This window comes from Babylonia areolata, chromosome 17 (genome assembly GCF_041734735.1).
Source record: "Babylonia areolata isolate BAREFJ2019XMU chromosome 17, ASM4173473v1, whole genome shotgun sequence".
Lineage (NCBI taxonomy): Eukaryota > Metazoa > Mollusca > Gastropoda > Neogastropoda > Buccinidae > Babylonia > Babylonia areolata.
In genome coordinates this window covers 2,168,212-2,177,750 of record NC_134892.1, presented here as the reverse complement: position 1 = coordinate 2,177,750, position 9,539 = coordinate 2,168,212, and the positions used below count along the sequence as shown (strand labels likewise).

The window sequence follows — 9,539 nt, the reverse complement described above, 5'->3', positions numbered from 1 at the left end:
GCACGCACGCACGCACAGACAGACGTTCGCACGCACACACACACACACGCACAGACACACACACATACACACAACATCACCACCATCACCACACACACACACACACACACACACACACACACACACACACCACCACCACCACCACCACCACCACCACCACCACCACACACACACACACACACACACACACACACACACACACCACCACCACCACCACCACCACCACCACCACCACCACACACACACACACACACACACACACACATCACCACCACCACCACCACCCCCAGCACCCCCAACCCACCCACACCACCACCACCCCCAGCACCCCCAACCCACCCACACCACCGCCACCCACCCACACACACACACGATACATGCTGCCCTACTCACGATCGGCCCGATAGCGGTGCCAGTCTTATGGAGTGTGGGCAGATCGATCAAAGCACCCCTGTGCTGTATTGATCGGTGGATCGATCACCGAGCACAATCTGTGGGTGTACACGGCTCTACCCGAGATCAGCGTCGATCAAATCTGGGGTGCCCGGACGGAAGGGTAGGTGAACGATTCGTATACCGCCCCACTTCGAAGCGTTGTTAACGGTTGCATTTCACAAGTTAACGTCTGCTTCGACCTTTTCCTAATACCTTAATGAATACTCATTTCCAAGAACCAGTCAAACATCAGCTATTTCTGGCTATTTCCGCGCTCTTTCTTCTCTTCGCGCACCACTGCCGACCAAGGTTACAAACGTGCTCTCAAAATTCTAAAACCAAGGGAAGCAAGTTGTTGGACTTGAACTTCGACACAGTTTAAAATAGTTGATTTGATCAGATATGTTGAATGCGCATTACCAGTGCTGGGAGAATTTAAGAAAGCATATTGGTGATACATCATAACACTAGTTTTAACAGGAATCTGCAAAATAGTGTCGTTTGCAATTAGACCATAGGATATTTTGACGTGAGTCTATTTGCGAATGATGCTGCACAGTTACTGAGCACTCTCAAAAAGGTGTGTTTGTGTGCGGTGTGGGGTGTGTGTGTTTAAATGTCTGTTGTGTGTTTGTGTGCATGTCTGATCAAAACCAACAATAAACAGTCTGGCGCGATGTTCCAATAATATGTTATGTCTAATGAGTTAAAGACCTGCTTCGGTTTTAATTGTCTACATGTACCCAAAACCATCGTTCGCAATTAGACTTGCCCGTTCGCATTTAACCCTCAGGCACCCTTGCTATTTCAAACGTCGACAAAAAGTTGAAAAGAATGAGCAGACGAGTATTCCTGGTGCATCCAGTCGGAGAAAGCCTTCAAAAACAAAAGAACTACGTTTGACTATCGTACGACCTGTTATCTTTACAGTACACACGTTGAGCTGGTCGCTTTGACGGGATCGTTCGTAATTACCCGTACCTACCCTAAGTTCTGTTATTACCGGTCTGGGGTTGTGGGGTTGGGGGGGAGGGGCGGGAAGGTGTGTAGGTGTGTTTGTTTCGGTGGGAGGTGGAGGGGGGTGTGCATGGTGGGTGGTTGTGTACGGGGGTGCGTGGATGTAGGTGTGGGTGTTTTTCTCTGTGTCTGTGTGTATGTGTCTCTGTGTCTGCGTCTCTGTGTGTGTCTCTGCGTGTGTGTTTGTGTGTGTGTGTGTGTGTTGTAGTTGTGTGTGTTGTAGTTTTAGTAGTTGTATAATCATTATTATCATTATTATGACACTTTATCTTTTTTTCATTCCCTTCACAGATCGTAACATCAACGAGTCATGGATGAAACGACAGTAGCAGTAGTAGTAGTAGGAGGAGGAGGAGGAGTAGTAGCAGTAGCAGCAGCAGCAGCTGTAGTAGTAGTATAATTATTACTATTATTATTATGACACTTTATCTTTTCTGATTTCCTTCACAGATCCTAACCAACGAGTGATGGACGAAGCGACTGTAGTAGTAGCAGTAGTAGTAGCAGTAGTAGTAACAGTAGTAGCAGTGTGACACTTTACCTGTTCTCATTCCCTGTCACAGATCCCAACCAACGAGTGATGGACGAAGCGACTGTAGTAGCAGTAGTAGTAGTAGTAGCAGTAGTAGTAGCAGTAGTAGTGTGAAACTTTACCTGTTCTCATTCCCTTCACAGATCCTAAGGGTACGTTCACACTAGGCTGTAACCACGATCAAGCCAAATGGTTACATTGAGGGATGTAACTACCATGAGACAAACTCTAGATTTTTCATACAGCATGTGTGAACGGAAAGCGTCTAACCACTGTCTAACTATTAGGCTCCGCCCCTTTTCCCGCGCGTTTTTTGAATGAGAGCAGCAGTTCTCGCTCGCTGGCTGGGTTTTGTTTTGCGCTGAAGTTAGACTGGTGGCATCTAACTACCGTTGTAACTTCGTTCTAACTTGAACAAGTTACAAGCCAAGTTACAGGGGTGCTGTGGCTGAGGCGTCATGTACAGACTGGGGTATACTTTTGTTTTCTGTGGTTCCCGTGGGTTTCCATGAGGTGGGGGGTCTTGAGGTTGTGCATCTCCACCAGCCTCCACTGCCTTCTTGCCTCTCTTGCCCTTCCCCTTGCCTTTGCCCTTGCCAGCACCGGCGGTAGTCTCACAGGCAGGTGGGGTGGATGGGGGCTCCTGCAGTCGCTCATCCTGCTCACGTTCAGCCAGGGACAGGTCGGAAGCAGCAACATCAGAGTCAGAAGACGACATGTCGAAAAATCAGTCTCGTGTGTCGTGGATTCGTGTAGACGCAGCAAGAAGAACGAAAAAAATGAGAGTCAGCCAGCTTAAATACATTCACACTGTAACTGATCAAGTTACAACACGCGTCGATGTAACTCACTATAACTGACCCCAACCATGCAAAGAAGGCTGCAATCACTTGCAGTCGGTTAGATGTGTCGGGCCAGACAATTTGCATACCGCACGCAGCGTGCGTGCAAGGCATGCTATTTTGTTTTGACGTCGGAGTTTTTTTCAAACTCGGCTCCGCCTCCATTTTCTGCTCTAACTCACTGGAACCGACGGGGACTAGTGTGAATGCCTTTGTAACCGTTTATAACTTGATCGGGCGATGTAACCTCGAAAAATTTTTATCTCCCGAGTCATATTTTTGGGGGCCATCTAACCACCTATCTAACCAAAAATCGGGTCTTCCCGAAAAATCGTCTAACCGATGGGAACCCACTGCAACCAAAAATTTGTGGTTCCAGTGAGTTAGAGAGCGATGTAACCATTTGGTTAGATCGTGGTTACAGCCTAGTGTGAACGTAGCATAACCACCTATCTAACCAAAAATCGGGTCTTCCCGAAAAATCGTCTAACCGATGGGAACCCACTGCAACCAAAAATTCGTGGTTCCAGTGAGTTAGAGAGCGATGTAACCATTTGGTTAGATCGTGGTTACAGCCTAGTGTGAACGTAGCATAAACGAGTGATGGGCGAAGCGACTGTAGTAGTAGCAGCAGTAGTAGTAGTAGCAGCAGTAGTAGTAGTAGTAGCAGTAGTAGTGTGAAACTTTACCTGTTCTCATTCCCGTCACAGATCCCAACCAACGAGTGATGGACGAAGCGACAGTAGCAGTAGTAGTAGTAGTAGTAGTAGTAGAAGTAGTAGTAGTAGTAGTAGTGTGAAACTTTACCTGTTCTCATTCCCGTCACAGATCCCAACCAACGAGTGATGGAAGAAGCGACTGTAGTAGCAGTAGTAGTAGCAGTAGCAGTAGTAGTAGCAGTAGTAGTGTGAAACTTTACCTGTTCTCATTCCCGTCACAGATCCTAAACGAGAGATGGACGAAGCGACTGTAGTAGTAGCAGCAGTAGTAGTAGTAGCAGCAGTAGTAGTAGTAGTAGCAGTAGTAGTGTGAAACTTTACCTGTTCTCATTCCCGTCACAGATCCTAAACGAGTGATGGACGAAGCGACTGTAGTAGCAGTAGTAGTAGTAGCAGTAGTAGTAGTAGTAGCAGTAGCAGTGTGACACTTTACCTGTTCTCATCCCCGTCACAGATCCTAACCAACGAGAGATGGACGAAGCGACAGCAGTAGTAGCAGTAGTAGCAGTGTGACACTTTACCTGTTCTCATTCCCGTCACAGATCCCAACCAACGAGAGATGGACGAAGCGACATCAGCTTCAGATGCCGTGTGCTGCGGATCCTGTGGGGGAGACCTGGAGGGCGCCATCTTGATGACGTGCCTGCACGTGCTGTGCCGGAACTGCCTCCCGTCCCCCACTTCCGGCAGCCGGAGCAACCAGGAAGTCTCCTACATCTGTCCCGTCTGCGGCCCCGCCACGTCACAGAGCAAAACTACGTCACAGAATGGCGTCACGCCGAGCGTCGCCAGCCACATTGCGTCACAGCCCTGTACGTCAATCGAAGAAGTGAAGCGAAGGAGCGAAAACCAATCAGACGCTGCTGCTCACATCTTTGACAACGACGACGACGACGAGGACGAAGAAGAAGACGAGAACAAGGAGGAGGAAGACGACGAAAATGAGGACCCTACTAACGGAGCAGGGAGAGGAGAAGACGTCTTCACCACCACCCTCACCTTCCCCTGTCCCCAACACTCTCACCGGGACGCCCAACAGTTCTGCCTCGTCTGCCACAAGCTGGCCTGCTCCAAGTGCCTCGCGTCTTTCCACCGCAAGTGCTCCCAACATCTCGTCACCTTGGCCGAGGCCGTGACCTCCAGGCGGCCGGCCTTGAACTCTCTGCACACCAAGCTGGCGCAGAAGGTCCTCGCTTCTCAAGAGAGCCTGCACCGGCAGCAGAAGAAGCTGAGGAGCCTCGAGGAGCAGAGGACGGCTCTGATTGGTCAGATCCAGGCCCAGAGAGAGGCTCTGGTGCGCGCGCTGGAGGCCAAGGAGCGGCAGCTGATCGAGCAGGTCACCGTGACCCTGGACCGGGACAGGGCGAGGGTGGAGGGCAGGGTGGAGCGCAGCCAGAGGTCGGCGCGCGCGGCGGAGGGTCAGCTGTGCGTGCTGGAGGCGGTGATGAGCGTGAAGGTGAGGGAGGCTGCACGTGCACCAACATCACCTCTTCTCTGCTGCTGCTGCTTTTTGTCTGTCTTTGATTTGTTTTGGGTGGTGCTGTTTCTTTTCTGTTTGTTGTTGTTGTTTGTTTGGTTTTTTGGGGGGAGGGGGCCGGGGGGGAGGGGTGTTCGTTTTGTGTGTGTTTGTGTGTCTCGGGCGAGAAAACAGAGCTGATTTTTCACAGTATGATGTACGATTTGTAGACTGATTGAAACTGTAAGTATCTGCAAAGTCAATAATCCGAGCGTGTGATAAAGGGGACATATTAATACCGTAATGTTTTAAACACGTTTACGTCAGCTGACGCCCTGCAGCAAGTGTTGCCATATGCCATAGTGCCTATAAGACGTCAGCTGACGCCCTGCAACAAGTGTTGCCATATGCCATAGTGCCTATAAGACGTCAGCTGACGCCCTGCAACAAGTGTTGCCATATGCCATAGTGCCTTAAGACGTCAGCTGACGCCTTAAAACAAGTGTTGCCATATGCCATAGTGCCTATAATTATACCAGTGCACCTTTTCTCAGCCTAGTTGAAGACACAGGAATGCTTCTAGAGTCAATCAAGTCAAAAACAAATGCTGAAATGCCAGAAATCTTGCATCCCCCTCCCCCCACCCACCCCCTCTCTCTCTCTCTCTCTTAATTTACTCATTCATGTTTAATGAATGTTGCTGATGTAATCTTTGTCAAAAACAGTCTCTGTCCCCACGTAGGCAGGTAAGGCCAGAAATCTTTCCTCTGCTGACGTCTCCGTTTTTCACCTTAATTTAAATTCATGTTAATGAATACACAGGCCCTCAATCATGTCACAAACACTCTCACTGTCCCCATGAAAAAGAGGGAGAGAGTTAATTCTAATGCATCTGCATCTGCTGTTTTTTGTTGTTCTGTTGTTGTTTTCTCAATCTAATCATTCGTGTTGATCAATGATCACACCGGCTCTCACCCAACCAACAAACACTCTCACTGTCCCACGCACGAAGGGGGAGCCAGAGATCCTGTCCCTGCTGCCCTCGCTGCACTCTCAGCTGGACGCGGAAGCGGAGGACCAGCACACCGCAGACCCCGACACCTCCCTGCACCTGGCCTTCCACGGCAACACGCAGCTCACCGAGGTCGTCCACGGCTCGGACCTGGGACACATCGGCGAGGCCAGCAAGGCGGAGCAGGGGAAGGAGAGGCAGGAGAGTGACCTGCGCCTGACGCTGATGACGTCCTTCCACGCCAGGTCTCGCGAGGACACGTGCGACCCCCTGCTGACCGACCTTCTGCTGCTGCCCACCGGTGACGTCATCTTGACCGACCGTGACAACAAGTGGGTTGTGGACTGGCGTCACCTTTCTCTGTCTCTCCCCCCCCCCCATTCCCCCCCCTCTCCCCCCCCTCTCTCTCAATCTCTCCCTCTCTAGATAAAAAAAAAAAGAACAAATGTTTCTCAGTGATGTTTCTCTCTCTTCCCCTCGACTCGATATATAAATGAAACGAATTATTTACGTAATGACCCATTTCTGGCTCGCTCTCTCTGTCTCTTTGTTTTTCTCTCCCTTCTCTCTTTCCCTCCCCTTCTATCTCTCTCTCCGCCTTCCCTCCCTATCTCTCTCTCTCCCCGCACCCCCCTCTCTCTCTCCCCCACCCCTATCTCAGTGTCGCACAGGTATATGAAGATCTCTCTCTCTCTCTCTCTCTCTCTCTCTCTCTATCTATCTATCTATCTGTCTATCTATCTATCTATCTATCTATCTATCACTGTGCCAGCAGATGTGTGAAGAAGTCTCTCTCTCTCCATGTTTCTCTGTCAACAGGTAGGTGAAAAAGGCTGTCTCTCTATCTCTATCTCTGTTTCCACAATGGTGTGTAAAGAACTCTCTCTCTCTCTCTCACTCTCTCTGTCCACACAAGAAGAACTGTGTGTCTGTGTGTGTGTGTGTGTGTGTGTGTGTGTGTGTGTGTGTGTGTGTGCCCCAACAGGTGTGTAAAGAACTCTCTCTCTCTCTCTCTCTCTCTCTCTCTCTGTATATATATATATATATATATATATATATATATATATATATATATATATGCCCCACACAGGTGCATAAAGAACTAACACTCTCTGAGTCCACACAGGTGCGTAAATTAGCCTTTATCTCTCCATTTCGCTCTCTCTCTCTCTCTCTCTCTCTCTCTCTCTCTCTCTATCTATCTCTCTATTCTCTCTCTCTCTGTCCACACAGGTATGTGAAGAAGTATCTATCTTTCGCTCTGTGTACACACAGGTGCGTAAATAAGTCTTTATTTCAACGTCTCTCTCTTTCTCTCTGTCCACACAAGTGTCTATAGAACTCTCTGTGCCCCAACAGGTGCGTGAAGAAGTACAACCAGACGGGCCACCATAAATAAGTCTTTATTTCTACGCTCATTCTCTCTCTCTCTCTCTCTCTCTCTCTTTTTTTTATTTTTTTTATTATTATTATGTTTTTTTCTTCTTCTTTTTTTTTCTCAAGGCCTGACTAAGCGCGTTGGGTTACGCTGCTGGTCAGGCATCTGCTTGGCAGATGTGGTGTATATGGATTTGTCCGAACGCAGTGACGCCTCCTTGAGCTACTGAAACTGAAACTGAAACTTTATTTCAACGTCTCTCTCTCTCTCTCTGTCCACACAAGTGTCTAGAGAACTCTCTGTGCCCCAACAGGTGCGTGAAGAAGTACAACCAGACGGGCCACCTGCTGACGCGCGTGCCCATCCCCGAGGTGCCGTCCCGCCTGGCGCTGGTGTCTCACGGCAAGGCGGCCATCGCCGTCATGACCCGCAAGGTCCTCCTCTTCCTCTCCCTGCTGGGCACCGTGCGCATCCTCTCCTCCGTCAGGGTCAAGAAGCACTACTGCTTCCTGGCCGCCGCGGGTCAAGGTGACGGGGGTCAGGGTCAAGGTCCACAGGGGGAGTGCCGGCTCCTGGCGGCCACCAACATGTGTGACTCCATCGACCTGATCACGGAGGGCGGCGTGCTGCTTCGCACGCTCTTCACGCACCGGGGGGAGCGCGTCAACATCTCGCGCCCGCTCTACCTGCACGCGCCGAACGTCCAACACGCCTACCACCACGCGCGTCGGCGAGACTCCGCCCCCAACCCCACCACCACCACCACCACCAACAACAACAACAACAACAAGAACAACAACTCTTCCGACACGCACCCGGACCCTAAGGAACCGGAAGTGGCGGCGCTGGTGGTGGACTCTGCTCGGCGCGTGCTCTTCGCGCTGGACCAGGACGGGCAGACGGCCTTCACCTTCAGGCCCAAGGACGAGAACAGCCTGGAGTGCCCGCTGGGCGTGGCCACGGTGCCTCCCTCCGGGGCCATCCTGCTGGCCGACCGCGACAGACACCGCGTGCTGATGCTGGGCCGGAGGGGGGCGTTCCTGAGGGAGGTGCTGGGGGAGAGGGAGGGGCTGCACAAGCCGTGCGCCCTGTACTGCTACCACGCTGGTGCTGGGCATGGCGGGGCCGCCTCCGGAGGGGGTGCGGGAGGTGGAGGCCAGAGGCGGCGGCGTCTGGGTCTGACTCAGGTGGATGGCTGGGTGAAGGTGTATAAAGTGGAGTGAGGGCGTGGGGGGGGGGTTGTTGTTGTTGTTCTTTTTGTTATTATTTTTTGGGGTGTTTTTCTTTGTGTGGGTTTTTTCTTGTTGTTTTGTTGTTTTGGTGATTGTTGTTTGTTTGTTTGGGGGGTGAGAGTATTAATGTGTGGTGGAGGGAGGGGTAGTGGGACTGGGTGGGGATGAGGTGAGTGTATGCATGTGTGTGTGTGTGTGTGTGTGAGAGAGAGAGTGTGTGTGTGTCTGTGTGTGAGAGACAGAGAATGTGTGTGTGTGAGTGCGTGTGTGTCTTTGTCTTGGTGTGTGAGAGAGACAGACACAGAGACAGAGAGAGTGTGTGTGAGTGTGTGTGTGAGAGAGAGAGAGTGTGTGTGTGTGAGTTTGTGTGTGTCTTTGTCACTGTGTGTGAGGGAGACAGAGAGAGAGTGTGTGTCCGTGCGTGTACATGCCTTTCTGTCTGTGAGAGAGTGAGTTAGGGAGAGAAAGAGATGGACGAATGTGTGCGTGATTGCGAGAAAGAGAGACAGACAGATGGATAATTATGCGTCAGTATGTGTGAGTGCCACAGTGACAGACAGACGGACGGAAAGTGTGTTCGAGTGTGAGTTGGGAATAGGAGCAGTGTTCTGGTGGGATGTCTTGCTAATGTCTTTGGTGATTCAGGTTTGGTTCTGTTCGTGGTTGAGTGCGAAGGGGGGTATGTATATCATGTGTAGGTCTGTAATGTGTTTGTTTGGTTGTGGGTTGTTGTTGTTTTGTAAAGGAACAAAACTAATCATGAACTACTGCCCAATAAACACTGGCACTGACCATTTGTTCCTCCCATGTCTCAGTCCTTATCGAGACGGTGCAGTCTTCGCTCACAAGGCAGTCAATGTGTGTGTGTTTGCGTGCGTGCGTGTGTGTGTGAGAGAGTGTGTGTGTGTGTTAATTA

General features: G+C 50.6%; 1 protein-coding gene across 1 annotated transcript in view; it reads left to right on the top strand.

Annotated features, from left to right (window-relative positions):
- Nucleotides 1-8,614, top strand: part of LOC143291378 (uncharacterized) — a 10,551-nt gene extending 1,937 nt beyond the window's left edge. The window contains exons 2-4 of the mRNA XM_076601219.1: nucleotides 4,088-5,001; nucleotides 6,014-6,345; nucleotides 7,705-8,614. Coding sequence (XP_076457334.1) covers nucleotides 4,105-5,001; nucleotides 6,014-6,345; nucleotides 7,705-8,614 — 2,139 coding nt within the window. The 5' untranslated portion in view covers nucleotides 4,088-4,104. The remainder of the gene's footprint in view (nucleotides 1-4,087; nucleotides 5,002-6,013; nucleotides 6,346-7,704) is intronic.
- Nucleotides 8,615-9,539: the final 925 nt, after the last annotated feature.